The following is a 24,752-nucleotide window of genomic DNA, read 5'->3' as shown; positions in this document are numbered from 1 at the left end:
GATCTGATTGGCCAGACAGGATTGTATGTACCATCTTGGATTCGGTAGTTCTATGCTTCGCTCTACATTGACCCGCATCATAACTTTATACACTTTGCATTCAGAGGCAGAGACTACAGGATGATGAGTTATAGGGCCAGGGAGATACTGAGGCTACAGGAGCAGCCTGTCAGGTTACATGAGGTATGTTATGGCCAGCAAGAGCCTCCCAAGCGTCCTCATGGTGGTTTGGTGCCCCTACAGATCTTGTGTGCCATTACTTCAAGGAGCCCTTTTGTGAGGGGTCGAGGAGGAACCCCAGTGACCTTACTCCTACAGCTAGAGTGCTAGAGGCTATCATAAGGAGGACACTACTTCCTAGGATGGGATACAGAGAGGGCTTGACTCGCCTCCAGCTTTGGCTCTTCAATGCCCTAATGTAGCAGACAGTGTTCGATATTTGTGATCTTCTTCTATTTGAGATGGAGGACACAATAGCTGAGGGCTTCAAGGGTCGTAGGCAGCTTCCATATGCACATTGGATCACATTCCTTATGCTCAAGGCTATGCAAGTTAGGACACCAGAGATAGTTGCAGAGTACAGAGGTGCCACCACAGAGTTTCCAGCTTATAACATGGCACAGAGGATCAGGCATAGCACACCACAGGCACCCACTCAGCCTTGCTGTCGTCCAGATGTACCAGAGTCCACAGCTCAGTAGGACGAGATTATCAGAGGCATAGCTACTACTGAGGAGGAGCAACTTGAGGCTCAGGAGGAGAGGAGCGAGTCTAGTGACAGTTCGGATGACGACTACCTACCTATTCCTCATATGCCTCCACATAGACATGATGCAGAGGCCGGTAGTTCTAGCTCCGCTCCACCTGCACCGCAGATGGACCCCGCTTTGATTGCTATCCTTGAGCGGATGCAACAGGATCAGGCTAGACAGGCTCATGAGACCGCTGCCAACTTTGCACAGTTTCAGGCTCATCAGGACGAGTTCCAATGCTAGCAACAGGTCCTCTAGCAGCAGTAGCAGCAGATGCATCAGTAGTAGTTACTCATGCAGCAGCAGCTTTTAGGATTCATGTAGCATGTAGTGACAGCCATTGGGGCCCCATAGCCATAGCTTTCACCCCAGATTGGTCAGCCTACTACCACTATGATGACTCGAGCAGTACAGTCCAGTGGGCTTTAGAGTCAGGGATAGCCTTCAGCTCCGTTTGCTTCTCCCATAGTATAGGTGTCCCAGTGGTTATCCTTGCCAGTGGTAGCCCCATAGTTCACACCATTTCAGACAGGCTTCATACCAGACCAGTCACCCTCGCTATTTGTGCCTGACACGTTAGTCTCCAGGAGCATCTTTTAGTGAGTTGACAGAGATGCCTACACCGCCACATATGTATGCCCCAGGTCCTTCTATAGCAGCTCCCATCACCATGACTACTTAGAGGCTCCCTTCTTCTGTCGCATCTTCAGATCCTACGACAGATATACTAGCAGCATCACAGGCAGCACCTGCCCCAGCTCAGACCCAGACCGCTTCAACGACGCTTCTAGCCATAGAGGGTCAGTTAGTATAGAGCTCAGGGTCAGATGATGATGGCACCTAGTTTCAGCTTGCTCCTCGTACCTCAGCGCCCTGCTCGTCCACTGTAGCCCCGCCGACCGACCCTTAGGTTTTGATGTTTGACGCTAAAGGGGGAGAGGGTTCGAGTATGTAGACTCAGGGGGAGCGACTTTTAGAGGGAGTCTAGTTAGCTATTAGTCTATTATATACATTTGGACTTTTATTTGTGTGATACACTATTACTATTATGCATTCGTGTGTTTACTTTCATGCATACTATTATATCTATGTGATAGTGATATCTACGTGATTGTGATATATGACATGTGTGCTCTCTACTTTATATTCATTGATATGTCATATCACTTATGTTATGCTCATTTGCTTTTGCTTCCGCGTTTATACTCCGATGCAAATGAGCTTTATTATTTGTACTCATGCTTATTTCATATCCTTTGAGTACATCGTGTTGGCTCGGGTCATATAATCTTGCTTAACTCTTTGGTTCTTATTGACAAAAGCTTATATGAACCAAGCATGTCAAAAACCTTACTCTTTCACATGCTTGAGGTGGTATTGTCATCAATCACCAAAAAGGTTGTTGGGTTTCGGTGATTAATGACAATACAAGATTACTATGACTAACATATGTTTTGCAGAGGCAGTTAAGTCATGTCATGGTAATGGGGATCAATTGGGCAATTGAGGTGGTCATGCCCCTACGATGGAAATCGTTTCAGTTTTCAAAGGATGGACGACAAGGTTAAGGATGACTAGTTCTAAGTGTCGATTGGAGTTGGAGTGACACTTAGAGTAGTTTAGGACTTTGTTTTTCCTTTGGCCATACTATTAAGGGGGTATGGATGTGTAGCTTGACCTAGATGAGTCTAGTGAGTTAGGTGTGATGCACACTTGTTAAAACTAGCACTAGGTAGCTCCTACATATGCCTAAGATCTAATAGAGCAAACTTCATTCACATATGATCGAGAGTTGGAAGTGAATAGAGGGTCAAATGCTGACCGGACGCTGGCTCCGGTGCGACCGAACGTTGGCCGTAGGGTCTGATCAGTTCAATTGATCAAGGAGATTGCGTCTGGTGCGACCGGACGCTGAGTGGTCAAGTGACCGGACACTGAGAGATAATGTTCGATCGACTCCAGTAAGGTTCCAAAAGAGTGAATCTGCGACCGGACGCGTCCGGTCAATACTGATCGGACCCTGAGGATCCAGCGTCCGGTCGAGTACAGTAAGCATCCAGTGAGGGTTTAATGCGATCGGACGCGTTTGGTCAGTGGTGATCGGACCCTGCCAGCGTTCGGTCAACACTTAAACACTGGTGTGCGGATTGAACTGACCGGAGCGTCCGGTCAACATGACCGAAGCGTCTGGTCACCCTGTAGAGGCACATAATGGTTCGTTTTTCAGGCTACCTTATAAATAGAAGCTCCACTCGTGTGTGGAGTTACTTTTGCTCATTCCAACAGCTGAGAAACACGTTTGTGAGTGCCAAGAAGAGCAAGGTCCTAGTGAGGTGATTGAGATTTGAGAATCCAAGAGAGTAGCCTCATTAGTGAATCAAGAGTAGCAAAGTGTGTATCCACTGTTCTCATTAGGCTTCGCGTGGTCAAGTGAGAGTTCGTGCTTGTTACTCTTGGTGATCGCCATCACCTAGACGACTTGGTGGTGATTGGAAGCTTGGTGATCACTCGGCGGAGCTTGTGGGTGACCCAACTCAAGTTATGAGCGGTTGTGGGTGATTCATCGCGATGGAGTGTCGAAGAATCAACCCATAGAGAGCACTTGATCCTTGTGCGGATCAAGGGGGAGCTACACCCTTGCGTGGGTGCTCCAACGAGGACTAGTGGGGAGTGGCGACTCTCCGATACCTTGACAAAACATCGCCGCGTTCCTCTCTCTCCATTTACTTTGAGCAATTACTTTAAGCATTTACTTTGAGCAATTCAATACTTGTTTTTACATTCATAGAATTGCTATGCTAGAGTAAGTTTGGAACATTGGTTATAAGTCCTTTGTGCGTTAGATTGATAGAAACACTTTTCTAGGCACAAGGGGTTAATTGGGTTAACCGTAGGATTTAATTATTGCAAAAAAATTTAGAATTAGCCTAATTCACCCCCCTCTTGGGCATCTTGATCCTTTCACAGCGCAACGTTGAGTGCTAGCACACTCCGTCGCGCCATTCTCCTCTCCGTACATGTGGACATCCGTAGAGGTGCTGCTGCGTTGTGCAATCATACGGTATGACTATTTCCTCGATATCGATTGCGCGCGTTCCGCTAAGTCTTCCACTGTGTCGCGCGTTGGGAAGGTATAATCTATGATCATCTACAAGCAAGTGATCCTGTTTTTACGCGGTATTTATTTTGTGCTAGCGAGTAGCCACCTGCGTTTCCCTACACTATCTAGCTCGAGATCAATCGCTCTAGGTATCAAGACAATGTTGTGGGGATGGAAGCTTGATAGAAAAGCAGTAAACTAAGGGATCACCTTAACGTGTGTCTTCTTGTGTGGTATCTCTTGTGCCCAGTTCAATTTTGATACTTACTTTGAGCAATCTACATTCTTAAAACTGAATTATTTGCTTTTGCCACACTAGGCCGCAAAACCTCTACATAGAAATAGCTTTATTTATGGCTATTTGTATTTCTAATTGGAATTGCCTAGTGTCTTTGATTTTTAGTGATCACCGTCTATTCATCCCCTCTAGCCGCCGGTTACTAGATCCTTTCAGTTGGTAACTATCTTAGACATATAACTTACTCATTAAGGGGGCATGCTCTTTGGTACATAGAGTGAGAAGGATTGACTTATCCTTTCAGGACAAGACACCTTTCACTGTACTACTTCACCATGTATATATTTAATCATCACATCAACGCAAAAGACAAGTTATTCCATTCTACTACTTATTTACACTCATACTTTAACATAATATATGAATGTAAAAAGGTAACATATTTGGAAAGATGACTACTCATTCTATAATGTTCCATATTGTGTATACACGTTGTGCGGTGGGACTTAAGTCGTGCTTTGCTCTTTTGTTGTGATACTAGAATGACGGTCAAATAGAAAATATGTCAAGGAAAACTATTAGAACCAATTCTATGTATCTTTTTAACTGTTAGAGAAGAAATGACTTTACCTTAGTCTCACCTTGTCGGGGACCAAATAGTGGAGTACCCAAAGAGGAGGAGCTAATAACCATCAAACGTTGACGTTTTCGATCAGACAAGAGCGCAGCTACACTTCTTGCCCGAACGACGAAAGATTGGTTCCAACTCGCCCGACCCCTGAGGGCTAGACTCCTCCTCGCTCGACGTCTGAGGGCGAGCTCTGCCTCGCCTGACGGCTGAGGGCTGGCTCCGCCTCGCCCAACGTCCGAGGACTGGTTTCGCCTCGCCCGACAACCGGAGACTGGCTCCGCCTCGCCCGACGTCCGAGGGTAGGCTCCATCTCGCCCGACGACCGAGGACTGGCTCCGCCTCGCCCGACGTCCTGCACCCTGCTCCTTCATAATGACGAGCATAGGGCAAGATATGACACTCAAGTCAACGGTAATACCGAGGACCATATCCTGCATGTCTGCAGGGAAGTACTGTCAGGATAGGATCAGATGAACGCTTTAAGCCCTTTCAGGCACGGCAGAGCCCGAACAGTATTGTAGGCGCCGACTTTTGTCTTACAGTGTTGTGGACGCCGCCATCAGCTCTCGGACGTGGATCCTGACATAAGCATACGACAACCACTACAATCCAGAAGGGAACTCACATCATCTACAGTAGCGGACGTATGGTCACTTCCCCGTTTGCTCCCCGTAGGGTCACGGCTCGGCACCCTGGCACGCCGCATCGTCCGCGGGAGTAAGATGGTACGTGACCACTCGCTGAACGAAGCCAGCGCACGGCCCTATCAGGATCAACTAACGTGCTATCCCTGACACCGTCTGCCTTGTCAGCAGGGCAGGCTTAAGGGAAAAGAAAGACCTAGCACCTTTGAAGGGCCTTCTCTACCTCTGATTTTTCTTTTTTCTCCCATCTGTAACCCCTGCTCCCTCTTGATCTATAAAAAGGAAGGCAGGGCACCCCACTAAAGAGACAGATCAATCCTACACACCACGCACTACATTACACGCAGCTGAGCGACAACCAAGCTCTTAGCGTCTGTTCGACCTTTTCATCAGAGACTTGAGACCTGTCCCTCTCTCGACCGTTTATACCCCCTACTATAAACTTTTTCAGTGCTAATAACACGAGCAGCAGCAACAGACTAGATATTGGGATATTCTGCCCGAACCAGTATAAACCTTGTATATTTTAACACACCATCCGGGCCTAACGCGCAACAAATATAAATTTACTAGTTAATGCTTACTCGAAACACCGACACACCTAATTCCACAGTTCTAGTTTCCAAGAGTCCAGTCAGCTAGTCAAAAAGTTCCATAAAATGATTTTGATTCATTGAGAAGTATTTTTTTAACCTACAAACATGCTTCTAATGTGTTTGTTAGATGAGTACTCCACGGTCTCAAAATAGGTGCACATCCCACTTCTCGAGAAAATTAACTAATTTTATAAAAAATATTATCACAAAATAAGTTTAATATAAAAATATATGCCATAATCTAGTAATACTTATTATGTATAATAATTATTAGTACTTTTTTTTGTTATATATTTGATCAAACCAAACCTTTTGACTTCTCAAAGAACAAGATGTGTAGCTATTTCAAAAGAGAGGGAGTAGCTTGTGGCCCTATTTAGAATTTCTAAGAAAAGGAATTTTAATTAAAAATATTTTAGCTAATAATTCTAAGCACATTTTTTAAATAAACGTTGTAAGGCAAAATATTATTTAATTAAGAATTTTAAAGATGATTTTTAAGAAAGAGTATTTAGGGCCTATTCCCCGCCTACGCATGCCATGTCACAAACACGGCAGCGCTGCAAGTGCGGCGAACGATTCGTCCGCTACACATTTGGCAAGCCGTGGCGGCAAAATGAACCGGCTGTACATGGCGAGCGTTGGTGGCGCCAAACCTTCGGCAGCTGACCAAACACATGACGCGCGAAACCTATGGCGCGATGCGGTGCCCTTGATGACGTGAAACAATTTTCCACAGTAAACGTCACACTAGCAGCATCTCGCTCAGTGGCACGAATCGCGGCGCGCATCCAACGGAGCCAGCGAACCCAACGTGTCCTATGAACCCAGCCCACACCAAAGCCACATTCTTTGAGCTTCTACCGGCACCAATCCCACCCCTCGCCGCCATCTCCCACCTCTCTCTCTCCCCCGCACCTGCTGCAGTCCAGCACACACCCGAAGCGGCGCCGCTAGGGTTTGCTCCGACAGCCGCGAAACCTAGACCTTACTGCTCCCTCCCACGGCGCAGGCCGCCATTCACTAATCCAGCTGCTACGCTTCGCTCCCCGCTCCGATTGGGAGCTAGGGTTTAGCTCATCTCCGAGCTCAGCTTCGGGTCGCGGCGGCGCGGCATGGCGGGGTACGGGGAGGAGAACCAGAACGTCATGAACGGGTACGAGGAGGAAGAAGAGGAAGAAGAGGTTGAAGAGGTCGAGGAGGTGTACGAAGAGGAGGAGGAGGAGGGGGACGGGGAGGGGGAAGCGGACGAGGGGGCTGCAGCCGCCGAGGCAGCGGCGATGGCGGCCGAGACGAGAAGCGTCGTTGGAGGCCGGGGCCTAGCGGAGGCGGAGGCCGCCGCTGGGAATGTTGATGCTGGCGGCGAGGATGGGAGGGATGCATATTCTGGTGGCGGTGATGCCTCGGGGTGAGTTCCTTGGTATCTAGGGTTTTCGTGTATGGTCCGGTCTGTTGTATTGGATTAGGTGTGGCTGATAGTTTTGGTTTGGTGCATCCTCGTATGTGATTTTGCAGGAAGATTTTCGTTGGGGGTGTAGCCTGGGAGACAACCGAAGGTAGTGAGCAATTCTTTTGGGATCTGACTATGAGGCTATTTTAGTTTATATCAAGTAAAATGTTGTACAACACTCGATATATTCTGGGAAAACAACACAGTACAAACGCAAATTAGTTCTTAGCTGTGTTTTGTTAGCATAAAAGAAAAATACACCGCAAGATATAGTTGTTTCTGTTTTCATGTGTTACTGATCAAGTTCTGCATTGGTTGGATGAGTCACTGATGCACTATGATTTATTGATTTTGCTTAGGTAGGCTAATGTATGTGGTATAGCCTACCCCAACTTGTTTGGGACTTAAAGGCTTTGTTGTTGTTTGTTTGTTTGTGTAGGCTAATGTATGTGGTAAAAGCTTAGAATTGGGAGCTGCTGCTACCTCCATTATATTGATGGAAGCAAGCCTGTGCTCCGTTTTCTTGTTGGCGTGTTCTTAAATAGTAATATAAAACATTGCTATTTGGTGATTTGTGCCAGCCTACTTAATGGATTTCAGAAATATAGCCATTCTGAATATTTAGGGTTTTTTAAGGACAGTTTCTACACAATCTTTGTCTAATTACTAAACTGGTTATGAGATGCTGTTCCATGTTTGTCTGCTCTGTTGTTTTTCGGGCTCATCAGCTACCTATTGTGCTGCGATGATCATATTGATACCAGTCATGTTAAATAAACTATGAATCTACATGCTTTATTTCGTGTAGTCCTGTATGTCATTTGACCAAATCAGATTGGGTTTCATTTGGTGTATTGGTAGGAGCGATTCTGCTTTGATCTGTTCGATAACTTAGAAATAATAATTGTGACTCTGTGCATAGATATGTGAACTAGAAAACAGTAAATTACTTTCATTTCAATACTTTAATGACAATGTGGGTTAACTGGAAAATAGGAGAAGTCTTTTATTTGAGAAATTGAATGGCAATTAAGTGTGTGTTTGCATTGATGTTCTATAATTATTTGTCAGTTTTGTGCTTCTAACTTCGGATCATAGGAGTGTCATGGTCTTTAATGTCGCATTATGAGTTTGCAATCTCACATGGGTATTGCTCTGTAGCTTAACTATAGTTTGTCGTCAAGATGAATCTTTCCCATTAGTGATCCTCCGAATCTACTCCAAAACTGTATGTGAACCTTTTAGGAGTCATGTTGCTCTACCTTTTTTAGTGATCAGTAGTGCCAAGTATCTGCAGCTACAAAAGAAACATTAGAATATAGATTGCTGATCTCATAGAGCAATAAGTTTTTGTTATAACTTGTTTATTTCGCTTATCTTTTGCTATATGCTCCATTTGCATGTGCAGAAACATTCACAAAGCATTTTCAGAAGTATGGAGCTATCACTGATTCTGTGATCATGAAGGACAAGCATACTAGGATGCCTCGTGGATTTGGATTTGTTACATTTTCCGATCCATCTGTGCTTGACAGGGTTCTAGAGGATGATCATGTCATAGATGGAAGAACAGTAAGGCTTCTATGTTAAATATCCAAAAATTACGATCTTAATTTTGGACTATATTCTCAACTGCGTTTTTTATGCTTCAAGGTTGAAGTCAAAAGGACTGTTCCGAAAGAGGAAATGTCATCGAAAGATGGACCGAAGACAAAAAAGATCTTTGTGGGTGGTATCCCACCATCTCTTACCGAAGGTACAAGCGATGCTAAAACCTTTTTTGTTTTCAAGCAAAAGATATCTAGACATTGTATTGAACTCGCTAATTATAATAACTTTGATTAGCCTCCAGCTATAGTTGTTGGGCCTTGAAAACATTCGTTTCAAATGCAAGCATGCTTAATATGAACCTTGCAGATAAATTAAAGGAGCACTTCTCATCGTATGGGAAGGTGGTTGAGCATCAGATTATGCTTGACCATAGCACTGGACGCTCACGTGGCTTTGGATTTGTCACATTTGAAAGCGAGGATGCTGTTGAAAGGGTTATGTCAGAGGGGAGAATGCATGATCTTGGAGGGAAACAGGTCACTTCTTTATCTTTCATTGTGTTTAGTGATGGTAAATATCATTGGCATGTAAGCAGTTCTGCAGTTGTCAGATTCAATTAGCAAACGGTCTAACTTTGCATGCTGTACTTCATTGTTATTGTTCACTTAATTTGGTTAGTAATCATGAGGATGCAGTTCTGTCTCTGTACAATAAATGATGTGTTTGGGAGTTTTTGAACATTGATCATTGTTTGTTTAGTACTCCCTCTGTTCCAAATTGTAAGATGTTTTGGCTTTTCTGGATACATTGATTTTACTATATATCTAGACGTAGTGTATGTCTAAGTGCATAGCAAAAGCTATGTATCTAGAAAGGCCAAAATGTCTTACAATTTAGAATGGATGGAGTACATATCAACATGCTAGGAAGTGAAAAGATTGAACCATTAACTGATAGCATGCTAAATATTGTTGACCTGACACTTTTTTGAGTATGGTCTATGGTACTAGTTCTGCATATAGGGGTGTGTACAGTGTACTCCGTATTATTGATAGACGCCATCATGTCATTCTTTATGAGATTCCCTGTTCGCTGATGCTGAAATTTGGCTTATGCTGAAATGTTGTGAGAGGAAAACACTGTTCCATGGCTGAAAAGTAGTTCTGAATAAGCTCAAGCGAACAGATGGTTACTTGAAATGCATTGCCCTGATTACAAAAATCAGCACTCAATAGTTGAAGCACATCCAGCACCTTGGTTCAATTCTCTGTGGAAGCGAATTTCAGGGCTGGTTAAAAATCTCCCTTGCTGGCAACCTATGAAATAGCAGCAGGGCACCATTCTATGGTGGTGGCAGTTGGCCTGTGTGACTGAGTGGTGCGGTCCTACCTTGAGGGTAGTCATGGGGCACGGAACCTGGGCCGCAGGGGCAGAGCCAGGAATCGAACATAGGGGGGCGGCACAAAAAAATATACTTTTATGTGCACCTGGGAAGAACGAAGAACAAAAGGGGAAGACGAAAAAATCTACTTTTATGTGGACCTGGGAAGAACGAAGAACAAAAGGGGAAGACAAAGACAACATACATGCCTGGCAGCTGGGCGTCGGCAGGAGGCAGCTTCCGATGGCAACCGGCGGCGACGCGGCGTCCGACGTGTCTATGTCCTATCTCCGCTTCATGCTCGTATTGTGCTGCTGTCGTTCTGTGTGCGATGCTGTGAGAGCCGAGAGCGTGCAATGTGTTCTAGACGAGAAGCCAAACAGCCGAGGAGACGAAGAGGCACATTGCGGACGGAACAAAATTACAGAATACAGCTGGTCGTCTCCTCAGCTTCCTCCTAATTGGGCTGCTGGCTTCCTTCTATCATGGGCTCCAAATGTTACTTGGAACTTGGGCTTAGAACTAAGGGGGGCCAGAGCCTATAATTGTGCTAATAGGTCCATGTATTAACTACATGATAGGGAATTAGCAGGCTGTTGGGGGAGGCCAGGCCCCCCCAGCCCCCCCTCCCTCCGCCCCTGCTGGGCCGTGGTCCTGTGGCCACCGGCCTAGGTTATGGTGCAGCACTATAGGGTCTGCACTATCAGGGTTCAGGCGGTTTCTCTGTGGTTAAGTACTGCGGTTTCTTCATCCAAACAGCACTGTGGGGGCAGTTTTGTCAGTAACTCTCAATATAGCTTTCAGTTGGGCCGGGCAATGGACAGGAGAAGAATTAGACTGGGCTTATGCTAGGCAATGGACAGAAGAGTTGGACTGGGTTTGCATTGGCCCATGGAGGCATCAGATATAGAGTACTCCCTCTGTCCCAAAATACAAGACATTATAGGATTCAAATTTTGTCCCAAAATACTTGACACACTCACTTCCCAATGCACCTTTCTCTTCTCCTAATACACTTTTTTCTTCTCCCAATACGCTCTCTCCATCATGTTTTCTGTGCACAACACCTTTTTATATCTTCTTAATTCCCGTGCCCAAACCTAAAACGTCTTCTATTTTGGGACGGAGGTAGTTCAAGGGCAGCAGCAGCACCAGCTATGGGGGACTCATTGAAGAACAGACCGCAGAACAGGCAGCGATCTCTGCTCGAGGCGAGTCTTTGGACTCGGTTTACCTTTCCTTCCTCCCGATTACTTCATAGTTGTATCCAGCACCTTCTAGAAACTACCACAAACTAGTTTGATTGTTGCTGTGATTTGAATCCGTTCACTGGAGCTTGAAGCCAGCCGAAACGGCTGCCGCTGCTGGCATCACAAGGCACACGAGCACTGTACCTACAGTGCCAAACAGCCAGCTGAACTGCTGGGAAGCAGCCAGCTGAACAGACATCGGAGTTGTTGATCCGTGGGCTCTCCGATCTAGCCATGGATTCTACGGAGGAGGTGCGGTGCTCTGGTTCCACCATGGACGCTGTACAAAAGGCATGGTGTAAGGAGATGCTAGACTGGATTCTGGTCATGGTGACAAAGATGGCGTCGGATTTGGAAGAAAGCAATGCGGCCTTTCGAGCTGCCTATCTGGCCTTGTCACCGGCAACGACGACTCCGCTTCCTCCAACGCCAAGCCTGCCGGCAACGACTCCACCTCCAACGCATTGTTGATGGCATCATCTGCACCAGAGGACATTGCCTCCACCATCCTCATCGCCAACCTCGACAACTGTGAGCGTGAGATCGACCTCTCAACCAACAGCATGCCTGCGACAACCTCCGCGACACTGCCCACATCTTCCTCAATCCCTGACCCGTCCCGTGTTGATGACCTCACCGTCCAATTCTCCAACATTGAAGACCATGTCTGCACACCAAGTGTTCGACACCGGGACTCTACCAAGCCGGCTCGGCACCGTCCATGATGTCCTCGGTCTCCGCTCCCTCCCAGCACGTCATCCTCGCCAACGTTGATGCCTGCACCACGCTTCTCCAAGTGATGCGCACCAGGTGGTTGATGCAGATGCAGTCTGCGTGTTCCAGCAGCAGTGAGCAAGTTACCCACCACTCTGGCTTCACTCGCAGCTACCTTCTCACTTGGCAACAAGGGCCACAACTTATTCATCAGCTTCGCCAACTTTGTTCTGATTCCAGCAGCGGGCATAGTCCTGTCCTGTGTCAAGACCTGTTCCTGCAGTGCATATGAAGTGATCGCTGATCGAGGTAATGCCTCTTGGTTCATTTGCTTTCTCCATCGATGATATGTGTTATCCGGACGAGGAAGTATTGTACTGTTCAAAGGATTTGCTGCTACCTATGTCTTTGGTGTTTTCAAACTAGGTTTGTTATCCTGTGCAACACTTACATAACCAATCTGAGCTGCAGAAAACGTGGCCACCCCCAACTGAATATTGTGGTTGTTCGAATCGAGATAGGTCCAGCACCATGGCCTTCTCTCCGTTTCAACCACTGTCTAGTTGAAACATTGTCAAAACACCACTGGTTAGCAGTGATTGATGTGTTGGCCAAACCACTAAGAAAGCACATATGCATTGTCATTTCTATTACACTCAAGGAGAGAAAACAGTGGTCCAAAGATTATTGTCATTCACCAGCCATCTTGGTGCCTCTGTCCAGAAGCTGGGATCAGCTCCAACCCTGGCCACCACCACTGTTCAAGCAAGTCATGATCAGATCCAAGCCCTCTGTTATTGGAGACCATAGCAAATTGGGATACTGCATTATGAAGTCATTAGTACAACAGCAATGTGCTCAGGACAACAATCATAATGGGGCATCTTTCAGCTATAAGTTGGTGATAGTTGAGAGGTGGCAAAGCAAGGCTAGAAGTGAGATTTTCACACCCAGAGCTGAATTTATGAATCTGTGCAACCTCACTAGTATTTGGAAAGTGAAGGAAGAGGTGTGTCACATGCAGCAGGATATGATACTTGATCATGAGAAACAATGGGAAAATGATAACCTGGTTTTATACTTGCAAATATGGTCACTGTCTGGGCACAAGAACGTTGAGTTGTGGCCTAAGCATTGGCCATCTGTCAGTTGTTGTCAAGCTAAAGTTGGTGCTGATGAGTTGAATTATTCTGAACTGAGTACAAATTTCAGTGTGCATGCAGAGACATCAGTATATTTGAGGATATGGAGGATGATGCTGAAGGTACTGGACAGGTGCAACAGTCACAGCTTTAGTCTGAATTGGTTTCACTTTCAATTGTGTCCTGCACAATATGCACTTGGAAACAAGATCCACTTCAAGCTTCTTGTCAAGTGTTCAAAATGCAAGAATTTCAGTGGCCTTGAATTCATCTTCACAGCATCAATGTTTCTGTGAGTACAACTGATGGAGCGTACCATTTTCTTTGACTCCGTAATGATTCTGTTCATTGTTTTTGAGGCGTCGCCTAGGCGACAAGGCGTGCTATGGGCGCTGGGCATCGGGGTCGCCACGACGCCCGACGGCATGGCGTCCGCCTCACTCGATTAGGCGTCGACTAGGCGAGGAATGGCGTCCGCCTGACGCCTAGAGCCTTGCTGCAGACACCAAATGCGAACTCGCGGGGGAAAAGCGTCAAAACCACCGTGGCCCCACGGGAATCGACCTCGCGTCCGCGCCAAAAGCAAAAGGGCAGGAATTGACCCAGCATATACTGCTCTTCGTGCGCGAAATCTCTTGCTCGAGTCTTTTACCGTGACTGCAGGCGAGGGAGAGGAAGAGAGAAGGGGGCGAGCGAGGGGGGAGGAAGAGAGAAGGGGGCGGGAGGACATCGAGCTCTGCTTGGCTGCTCCTCTGCTCGAGTCCACCGGCCGGTCGCCCTGCCGCGGAGCCGCCCCTGCATCTCCGCATCTTGGCAGCGACGGCGGCGCTGCATCTCCGCGCACCTCTGGGATGAAGTCTGCTTGCTCGAGTCCTTGTTACCGCCGGCCGTCTGCACGTGTCGTAGTCGCTCGTCCGCTTTCCTGCCCGCTTTGAGTCTCCACCGTCGCCCGTCTGCACCTGCCCGTCTGCCTAGTAAGTGTGTTTGCCGCCTCTGTTTTGGTCCCCTAAATCTCCCAGCCCCCTGCTGCCTCCTCTGTTCTGGTCCCCTGAATCTCCCAGCCCCGTGCCGCCTCCTCTGTTCTGGTCCATCTACTCTGCTCTGAATATTGCTGCTTTTTTATATTAATATTGGCCTGTTACATACTCACATACGGAGGAGACAAATGCCTGCTTTCTTGGGTTGTTATTTTCTTAGACCTTTATAAACAACACAGGGCACAAGGATCTTTCTTTCTTTGATTAGTATAATATCTGCTTGGTTCTTTCTTTAATCTTTACACTTAGAAGGTTCTTCCTTTGATTAGTATGATAATTACTGATTAGTAGTGCTCTCTTAGCCATACAGTATTGTGCTGGGCTCAAGAATTGGGAACAAAGTTGTATGTGCTGCTGCACTAATATCTAAAATTCTAGCTTACATAACGTCTTCATGGTGCCTAAATTGTGCGTATGGCGTCGCCTAGGCGTCCGCCACAAGCGCCTAGGCGTTGTGAAGGGGGTAGGGTGCCGCGCCTTGCCACAATGTCTTAAAAACCATGATTCTGTTGTGGTTATGGGATCGTGGTGGATTTCTTCCCAACTTACAAGCCATGGTCCTAGTTTTGGTGGATTGTTGTGGACTTGTGGTCAAGTGGCAATGCACATTTATTGGTGCAATCTCCACCTGTGCTGAGTTGGTGTTCCAGATACATGTGCAATTAGCAACCTTTCTGAGCAATACCAAGTACTGGCATGGATTACCACTGACCAAATATGGTGCCTTCCATATATCATTCGACATCAGTGAGAAGCATGTTCCATGGGATCCCAGTGGTTCACTGCAGCAACGGCTTAGGGACAAGCCGTGTTTCATGGAGGGAGGAATGTCGGGGACTCTCAATATAGCTTTCAATTGGGCCGGGCAATGTACAGGAGAAGAATTAGACTGGGCTTATGTTGGGCAGCAGCAGCTATGGGGGACTTGTCGAAGAACAAAACCGGCGGCGAGCTCTGCTCGAGGCGAGTCTTTGGGCTCGATTTACCTTTCCTTCCTCCCGATTACTTCACCTTGTAAAAACTACCACAAACTAATTTGATTGTTGCTGTGATTTGATTTGTGAGTGAATTCAATTTGGGTTCGTGACAGGTTTTTCCCTCAATGTCCGAGTTATGGTTCAATCACATGATTTTGATCCACATCTTTTAGAGCACTGCTCTTCTCCTTGCATAATCCTCTGTGGAGAATTTTCAACGATAGTACACTTATATCTCTTCGGTCCTCTTCTTGTTGTTTAGGGTTTATGCCTTTAGGATTTATTAGGGTTATATTAAGTTTTCGTATTTGTAGGAAACACGTATGGCAAGTTAAGGTATATTGTTGTAAATTTCTTGTATGCCAATATCCTTTAAATAGTGGGTGAATGAACCGGAACACAAATGACAACGGTAATAAAAATACAGAACAATGCCCCATGTGGCAGGAGATTGAACAATGCCACACATGGCAGAAAATTAAATAAACTAGACCTCATATTATAGGAAATTAAATAATTTAGACTGCATATGGCTGGAAATCAAAATAAATCAGAATATCCTGACAAATTAGAAGATATAGCATTTTATTGGAAGACTTGGCAATCTGCATCCTGTGCTGGGACTTAGTATCACTTAACATTGTTCATTGATAAAAATTTTTGCCTAGTGACCTCTGGTTGGGGTATTATGCCTTGACTTGTCTGCATGCAACAATTCTCCCTTAGTTATCGACTTATAGTAGAGGGGCATAATTTCTCTTTGTTAGAAGTCACCTATGTTGTATAATTTCTGCTGTTATATTTGATGTATCATTGCAACAGGGTTACAGGAGTCAATTTGAAAATTGTTTGACTAAATTCTCCAATTGTTTTATAATTTTGCAGGTTGAAATTAAGAAAGCTGAACCAAAGAAACCTGGCGGGGGTGATTCAAGCTCAAATGGAAGACATAGTCGTGGTGGTGGTCACCGTGATTCATACCGTGGTAGTGGTGGTGGCAGTGGTGTTTCTGGCAACAGCAGTGGTGGTGGCTATGGATACGGTGGTGGCTACCGATCAACTGCTGTAGCATATTATGGCAGCACAGCATATGGTGCCTACGGCAGAGGGTATGGATATGGTGGTACTGCTGCTGGCTATGGCTCAGGTTATGGCTCTGCATATGGTGGCTCCATGTATGGAGGTCCATATGGTGCCTACGGGGCATATGGTGGTGCCTATGGAGGTGGTGCATATGGTGCTCCAGGAGGGTATGGTGCGGGAGGATATGGCAGCTACGGTGGGGCTGGAGGCATGGGTGGTGGTGGCAGTGCTGGTGGTCGGGGCTCCAGCAGATACCACCCTTACGGAAAATGATCATCCATGGTTTCTCTAGGATCTGATAATAAAGCTATATACCTTCCCTCGTTTCTGCTACTGAGAAAATGGAACATTCCATTCACCTTGTCGAATCAGCGGCATCTGAACATTTTTTCCCTGGAGCTTTTCATTGCACAACAAAGATTCTAGTCTCTAGTCGCTGAACCCTGAACTGCCCCACCCCCACCCCCCTGAGCTTTCTGTAGAAGCTGCAGCTAAAATTATCGTAGTCTGGCATGAGCCTTAGAAGGCCCTTGAAACTATAAACTTTGTGGTAGTAACAATATGGTGCCATGGAACAGATGTATTTTGATGTAACATTCGCTCACTGATCAGCAACTTGCTATCTCTGCTTATGTATGGAGAGAAGCTTTGCAAAGGATTTGGACTGATACTATCAAATTGTGCGGGTTGCTATCTTTATCGTGATTCTGATCTGAATGCATGTTATCTCGTTTCTAAATTGTGTGGGTTGCTATCCATTTTTGGATAGCTGGAGGCTGGAGCTATGTGTGGTTGTCTCCTCATTGGTGTTAGAGCATCTCTAAGAGTTTGCTATCTCAACTTGGCATCTATATAATTTTAGCAAAATAAGAAAAAATAGCCTCCAACAGCTTGGCAAAACAACTTGGCATCAATAACAACTTGGCAAATCTTTGCTCCGCGCGCGTAAATATACGCGTGCGTATGCATCCGGGGCTCTTCGTTTGTTTAGCGGGCCTCTTTATTTTGTTAACGGGTTTTTTTATTTTATCAAGTCAAAAATGTTAAATTCTTGGAGATGGATTGCTTTTTTACTTGCATATAATTTTGGGAGTTGGCAAATCATAAGATTTGCTCATAAAAATTTGACAAACTCTTGGAGATGCTCTTACAAGTAGACCTTCGTTCAAAGAGAATAAAATAGAACATTTAACTTTTATTGATGAAGTGGTTGTCACTGGTTAATCTATCACGGTTCACAAAAGGATGATTGGCAAGGCCCACTGTCATGCGCTCGCTTGCATGATAGCGATTGCCAATTCTACGTCCTGTTCGCTTAGACTTAATCCGTACTTTTTTAGTGGATGAACAGTATTTTTCTTTCAGAATAATTCAGCCAGCGGTACTTTTAGGCCTGTTCGTTTGAACTTATTAGTTGGTTTATCAGCTTCTACGGTATTTTCTCTAAACAAAAATCAGCTTCAGCCGACTTATCAGCCGGTTTTAACCAAACGAAGATGGCGCTGGTCTCCTTTGTGAGCTGGTACACCCCCGACGATGTTTCGACTTTCGAATGGTTCGGATGTACTATATGAAATTCGAGTACACTGGCCTACGAGTATACAGGAGATTTGTTTCTAGACACGCACACAGGAGGATCGGTGGCAAAGTCCAAATGCAACCAGTCTACTGCATTGTCGCTCGTTCTTCCGGCGGCGGCCCGACGCCACGCGCAGCCCTCGCCGTGGTGTCGACATCGTTGCTCCATGCTCGGAGCCGCACGCCGCCGCGCCCGGTCTGCAGAGACCGTTCGTTCGTTGTCCGGACTCCGGGTCCTCCCCGCCAGCCACTGACTCCTGTGGCCCACAATGCCCGCGCCCCGTGCCCACTCCGCGTGCTGACCACTGCGCCGCGAGGGATGACGACATCCTCGTCGTGCGGCGGGTCCCGCTAGCCGCCCCAGCCGTGCGTCTGACGTAACAGGGGGCGGGGCGCGTGCCCGTGGGCTCCCACACCTCTGCCTCCCCTCGCGCGTATTAAACGTCTGATGGAGGCCGCTGGCAACCACGCGGATCGGAAGAATCCATCGATCTCGTTCGGGAGAGGGATATCCGTTTCTGCATCAGCAGCGTTCTCTGCAGCGGCGATGCCGTTCTTCGAGGTGCGCGCCACCTGCTCCCTCCCGTCTCATCCTCTACGAACGTCCGTGGCGCGGCCCTTGGTTCGCCGCGTGTGCTCTGCACCGTCGCAATTTCCCGGGCCACATTGCTTATCTTCTCGCTGCTATTCTTTTCCCCTCTGTTGTCGACAAATTTGGGCTGTGTTCTTCTGTGGTCGTTAGTTTCCCCTTCATTTACATTTACCCCGCTGAATCGCGAGGCGGAATCGCAGATTTTGATGAGAATTCGGTTGTTGCGTTGCTATGAATCGTAGGGAATGATGGAGGGATCGTCGTACATCCGCACACACCTGCAGCAGATAGCCGCAGGTAAGCAGAGCAACAAATTGATTCTGATTCCTCTCTCTCGCTCTCTCGTGGTCGTTGTGTGATTTTGACGCGGCATGCGGTTGCGTGCATGTATCTCTCTCTCTTGGTGGTGGCGGCAGCGTCGGTCTCCACGGCGAGCTGCGGCGCGTCTAATAGCGGCGCCGATGACGCGGAGTGCCGCGACGAGGCGGCGGCGCTGGGGCTCAAGATGGTGGCCGTCGCGGCCATACTCGTCGCCGGAGCGACCGGCGTCGCGATCCCGCTCGTCGGCCGCCGCTGCCGTGGGCGGGGAGGAGCCTCCTCCTCCTCCTCCTCCTCCCCCTCCGCCGGCGGGGCGTTCGTGCTCGTCAAGGCGTTCGCGGCCGGGGTGATCCTGGCCACGGGCTTCGTCCACATGCTGCACGACGCGGACGAGGCGCTCACGGACCCCTGCCTCCCCGCCGCGCCGTGGCGCCGCTTCCCGTTCCCGGGGTTCGTCGCCATGCTCGCCGCGCTCGGGACGCTCGTCTTCGACTTCGTCGGCACGCACATGTACGAAAGCAAGCAGCACAGCGCCGACGCGGGCAATGCCAGTGCCAATGCGAGCGGCCACGACGTGACCGTGGCGCTGCTAGAGGACGGCGCGCTCGTGGGGAGCGTCGCAAGCGGCATAGGGAGAGACGGCTCGCTCATGGGGAGCGTTGGCAGCGGCATAGGGGGAGGCCACAAGGACCCCATGCACATCGTGGGGATGCGCGCGCACGCTGCGGCACACAGGCATAGCTACGCCCACGGGATCGGCCCATGTGATGACGGTCACAATGGGCACGATGAGGAGCCGTCGCAAGCTCGTCATGTGGTTGTCTCACAGGTACGTTTCTAACTCTCTTCTCAAAACACAGAACAAAAAAAATGCATATTACAATTGCACGATGAAGTGATTATACTTGTTGCTCAATGCCTGACTTTACATTTGTTACTAGAGAGTGACGATACGGCATGCATGTGGAGTTGTGGACTCTCTAAAATTTTGGCCTGTGATTACCCAGGACACTTCGAATAGTGAAACCCCATCAACAATTGGGCCTGTTCGTTTAGTCAAATGTGGACAAGTTATGTGATATCTTTGAGTTTTCACAAAAATTGGTCAAGTTTCATTGAAATTTAAATTTATTTGGAATGCATTTGGGTAAAATTGCATGGTAAACAGCATTATCAGTCCTACTATATGATCAGCAGGCGCTATTTTTTTTTAAAGGAATCTGTAGCATGAGCATTGAAGGGAACACTGCAACTTACAAGTTACAATGACCATGGACGACCCAAAAGACACAAACAGGATTTATAACACCAAGCAATGTTCAATTACGTGGTCTAGCCTATTGCTCACCTAATTGCCAAGAGCATTATGAAAGTATGAAACTGCATTCATTCATGCTCTTAAGGTGTTCTAGCTTCTTGCCCCAAGTAGTGATAATGTATCAGTAAATACTATGAAATCACTCTCATGCTAATTCCGTCTGAGCTGATTTCTGTAGGTTTCTTGTAACTTGTACAGCAACCGGAGATATGATATGTGGTACCTTGCTATGTTTGTTAGAGTAACTGGCTCGAGTTTCCATTCATTGAACAAGTGTTTATAATACAAGTTACATGACTCTTCATATGCTAAGACCATTCACATTCTAAGCCTATTCATATTCTAATAATATCCGCAAAATGGTGAATAACCCTACGCTATTTTCTCTACTAGATTCTTGAGCTTGGGATTGTATCGCACTCGGTGATCATCGGGCTATCTTTGGGCGTCTCACAGAATCCCTGCACCATCAAGCCTCTAGTTGCTGCCCTCTCCTTCCACCAGTTTTTTGAGGGCTTTGCATTGGGCGGCTGCATTTCTGAGGTTAATATCTAGTACTTCCTTTTGTGATTTGGATCAACAATTTATCATTTGAACACAACATTTGAAGCAGATGTGGTTGTGTTTGTGGTGTTCTGTTCATTGGCCAACAAAATGCAGGCTCAGTTCAAGAGTTTTTCTGCACTCCTTATGGCCTTCTTCTTTGCTATCACAACGCCTACTGGGATCACCGTGGGGGCAGGTATCGCGTCGTTCTACAACCCCAACAGCCCGAGGGCACTTGTGGTAGAGGGCATTCTGGATTCCATATCGGCTGGTATTCTGATCTACATGGCCTTGGTGGACCTCATTGCGGCTGATTTCCTCAGTAAGAGGATGAGCTGTAACCTGAGGCTTCAAGTCGGCTCATACATTGCCTTGTTCCTTGGTGCCATGGCTATGTCGTCTTTGGCCATATGGGCATAGCAAGTAGAATGGAAGTAAGGCAAAGGTTCGAGAGGGGCTGCTTAATTGCTTTTCATAGCAGGAGGTTCTCTCCGGCAGCTAGTTGGTTGCAATTCTTGATGAGAATGGGGGCCATTTTTTTTTCTTTTCCTCTATTCTTTTGTTTGTCTACTTGTTCTCTTCATGTTGGTGGTGGGCCGTAAGATTCAGTCCTTTTGGCGTAACAAATCAATGCCCTTCTTTGGGATACATTGTACTGGATTAGAAGACAGATGAACATAGTTCAGGGTTTCAGGAAATAAATGGTTCTTGACTCCCATCAGTCTTCGCAGATGTATATTAAACAGAAAAGGTTTATCAGTGCTCTGCCTTACAAGCATTTTCTTAAGCATACAAGACTGTGAATGTTGGAAATTGAAGTGTTGCAACATTGCCTTTTCTTACAGGGAAATCGGTTTATGTTGCGTTGACATCTTGACCTTTAGCTGCATACTCTCCTTGTTTTCTTAATTAGAATCAGTTTTTTTCCTGCCCAAACCTGCCGATATTTCTGATGTTTCATTTTATCAAACGAAATCCACTGATATTTATGATATTCCGTGTTTAAATTTTGTTTGGACTTATTTGAGATTTATATACAATTTGTTTGAATGTGGTCTGACATTTCTGATATGCCTCATTTATCCTGACTTCCGAAAGATTTTTATATAGTGATAAGGTAAACTCAACAGAAATATCAGACCTCATTTATCCTGACCTCCGAAAGATATACAATTTGTTTGCATTTGGTCTGATATTTCCGATATACCACATTTATCCCAACCTCTGAAAGATTTTATATACTGGTAATGTAAACTCTGAGAAGAATGTGTTAATAATCTTTCTTGACTTGCATGCAGGTCTGGTGGTAGCAAATGCTATATCCTTTTTTCACTTTTTGATTCAGTCAACAACTGTCTAGAATCCACCTGCAGTTTTGGAATACTTGGCGGAACGAAGCAATATGTGTTTTCCGCTGTTAGAAATCAACTCACCATAACTTGAAAACTTTCTTAGAACTCATATATAGAAGTTTTGAAAAATAATTTGAAACATTCAGCATAAATAGATGAGCTTGTATTATGATTCCGCCCACAGTTTTAAGTCCAGACTAGTATCTCATTTGGGAGATAAAAAATGACACTTTCTGGAATCTATTTTGGACATGAAATTTTGGATGGGGTCATAAAACAACCTAACCTATAGACAGAGAATGTTTTATAGATATGATTTCTTAAAAAATCAAAAGCTGGCCATCTTATGCACCCATTCATGCAGTATAACATCAACAACAACTATATAGCTAAGAAAAGAAAGATTTTTTTTTCTTTCCCTTCCAGTTCCAGATGCCTTCGACAATGGAGATACGACTCACATTTGCTGCTCCTGTTCCCAATTCCCAAATCAATATGTATTTGTTGCCCCCCAAACAATTTGTGGGGATCAAGTCGATGCCAGCTGCAGATTGTCCATGAGGCCTCGTGGACTCCAGAACCAGAAGCTACTTCGCCAACAAGACAGGCGAGGGGTAGGTCTGACGACTAATTGATCAGCTGCGAGCGACTTGCAAATTTGCGGGGGAAAGCTGTTTCGGGCGTGTTCCTTTCACATCTCTTGGGGCTGCTAATCGGGACTAAACAGTCCATATCCTTCACTCTCTCCTCCCTCGTAGTTTCTCTTCTCCCCTTTATTCCCTGGAAACAAATACCATTTTAGTTTCTGTTTTAGTCTCTAGTAGGACTAGAGAAAAGAACACATTACTTTTGGTAAGGTAACATGTTGTGCACTTACCACGACAATGGCTTCCAACGGATTCGCTTGAATTTATTAGCCTCACTTATTAGTCATAATACAATATTTTTCTCTCACAACAAATCAGCTTCAGCCGGAGCCGTAGAAATCATCAGCCGAATAGCTCGAGAGAGGTCCAATGGAATAACCTCCAGCCAGGTCGATGCAGTCTCTGATGAGGGCCCAGTGGCAACATGATATGACTGCCACTTGAATCGATCAGCACAGACGAATCCGGCGCGCCGTGGTCCAGTCTGCTAGTGCCAATTGTGGCAACTTTGTTTGTCCCACACCCACACGACAGGAGGATCTATATATCTGCTGTATTTCAGTGGTTGCCCGTGGAAGAAGATGCGCTCTCGGTACTGTGTCAGGCAGTATATGGCTCAGCAGAGAATACGGCAGCCAAGCCATCATGGACATCCAGGACTCCGGAGTCCGGAGCGACTCTGGAGCTCAGACAGACCTCAGAGATGGATGGATTCGGCTTTGAAAGCTTTTGCCTCCTTTTGGTAATGGCCACTGAAATGGAACACCTGAACCCTGCCTCCCTGAACAACCGCTTAGCCATTGGACGAAAACAGAGGTGAAAAAATGAATTTTGATTCATGCGAGCTACTAGTATTTCTGACGAATGTTTGGCCGGGGAGCTGTCTATCATGAACTTGGTTAGCTTAGCTCCTTCAAGTTGATAGAGACGATGGTGACCGTATTGTATGGTTCAAAAAAAAAGTAGATGTGGACTGCAGGATAGCTACAATGGCACGTGAAGATCATTGGCAACGTTCATTCCATTGCCAGCCATAAGCTCCCTGCCTCCCTGGACATCAAATATGTTCCCGTGTCCCAACCAGCTTTCTTACCATCAGGTTTGCATTGCAGCCATCAGGTACTACCGATGCCCATGGATAGAGACAGAGCAGAAGAAAACATGTACGTACGCAAGGTGCATGTGTCTGTTCGCTCAGCCGATAAGTCATGGCTGAAAGTACTATTGACTGATTTATTATGAGAGAAAAATACTATCCGTTAGCTGAAAAAATACGACTTATAAGTCAAGCGAACAGGGCGCATATACGTGCTTGGACCTTTGGACTGAACTCTCAAGGCACAAGACTGAGTGGCAGCAAAACGACGTAACGTGGCTGCACTCAGAACATAAATAGTAGTACTCCTAGTAAGAATCTGCTGCCTGGCCTGGCACACCTTGGTTTACCACTTGTGGTGTGGCACAAATCAGTGTTTTCGATGAAGGAATAGTGTTTTCCTCTCACAATAAATCAGTGAATAATACTTTTTAGCCTGGCTTTTCAGCAAATGAACAGAGCTCCGGGATCTTTTGACTGACGTACAGTACGTATAAGCCGATCACGTCACCAGAGGCACTGCAATGCAATGAGAGGCATCCATGCAACCTGCTCAGGATATTCCAAACTATAATTGTAGTACGTAAAGTTGATATGACGACGACGATGACAGCTGATGAGAGGAGGATACTTGTAGTAGTATGTGGATTCTGAAGCGACAGCAGGAGGAGGTTGCTGCAGTTCAGGTGCTAGAGCGACTCCCACACCGTCTGGCTGCTGATTCCATCCAATCCAATGATGATTGATTCCAACGAGTAT

General features: G+C 46.4%; 2 protein-coding genes across 3 annotated transcripts; both read left to right on the top strand.

The window, feature by feature from the left end:
• The first annotated feature begins 6,832 nt into the window (after positions 1-6,832).
• LOC136526781 (uncharacterized) lies at positions 6,833-17,270 on the top strand. The gene is made up of 6 exons (XM_066519371.1): positions 6,833-7,369; positions 7,477-7,517; positions 8,820-8,983; positions 9,065-9,167; positions 9,329-9,498; positions 16,349-17,270. Exons 1-6 carry the CDS (start codon positions 7,077-7,079, stop codon positions 16,817-16,819), a joined length of 1,242 nt encoding a protein of 413 aa, XP_066375468.1. The 5' UTR covers positions 6,833-7,076; the 3' UTR covers positions 16,820-17,270.
• A 1,257-nt stretch (positions 17,271-18,527) lies between these two features.
• On the top strand, positions 18,528-22,070 carry LOC136527459 (zinc transporter 10-like). Of its 2 annotated transcripts, none has more exons than XM_066520206.1 (5): positions 18,528-18,686; positions 18,959-19,013; positions 19,133-19,863; positions 20,746-20,895; positions 21,013-22,069. In XM_066520206.1, the coding sequence occupies exons 1-5, from the start codon at positions 18,573-18,575 to the stop codon at positions 21,316-21,318; spliced, it is 1,356 nt and encodes a 451-aa protein (XP_066376303.1). In that variant the 5' UTR covers positions 18,528-18,572; the 3' UTR covers positions 21,319-22,069. The 2 variants fall into 2 exon arrangements, with proteins under 2 accessions (XP_066376303.1, XP_066376304.1); XM_066520207.1 differs by lacking the exon at positions 18,528-18,686 and adding an exon at positions 18,698-18,861 and having other exon boundaries at positions 21,013-22,070.
• The last annotated feature ends 2,682 nt before the right edge of the window (positions 22,071-24,752 follow it).

This window comes from Miscanthus floridulus, chromosome 19 (genome assembly GCF_019320115.1).
Source record: "Miscanthus floridulus cultivar M001 chromosome 19, ASM1932011v1, whole genome shotgun sequence".
Lineage (NCBI taxonomy): Eukaryota > Viridiplantae > Streptophyta > Magnoliopsida > Poales > Poaceae > Miscanthus > Miscanthus floridulus.
The sequence above is the reverse complement of the archived record's forward strand: the minus strand, read 5'-3'. Positions and strand labels throughout refer to the sequence as shown.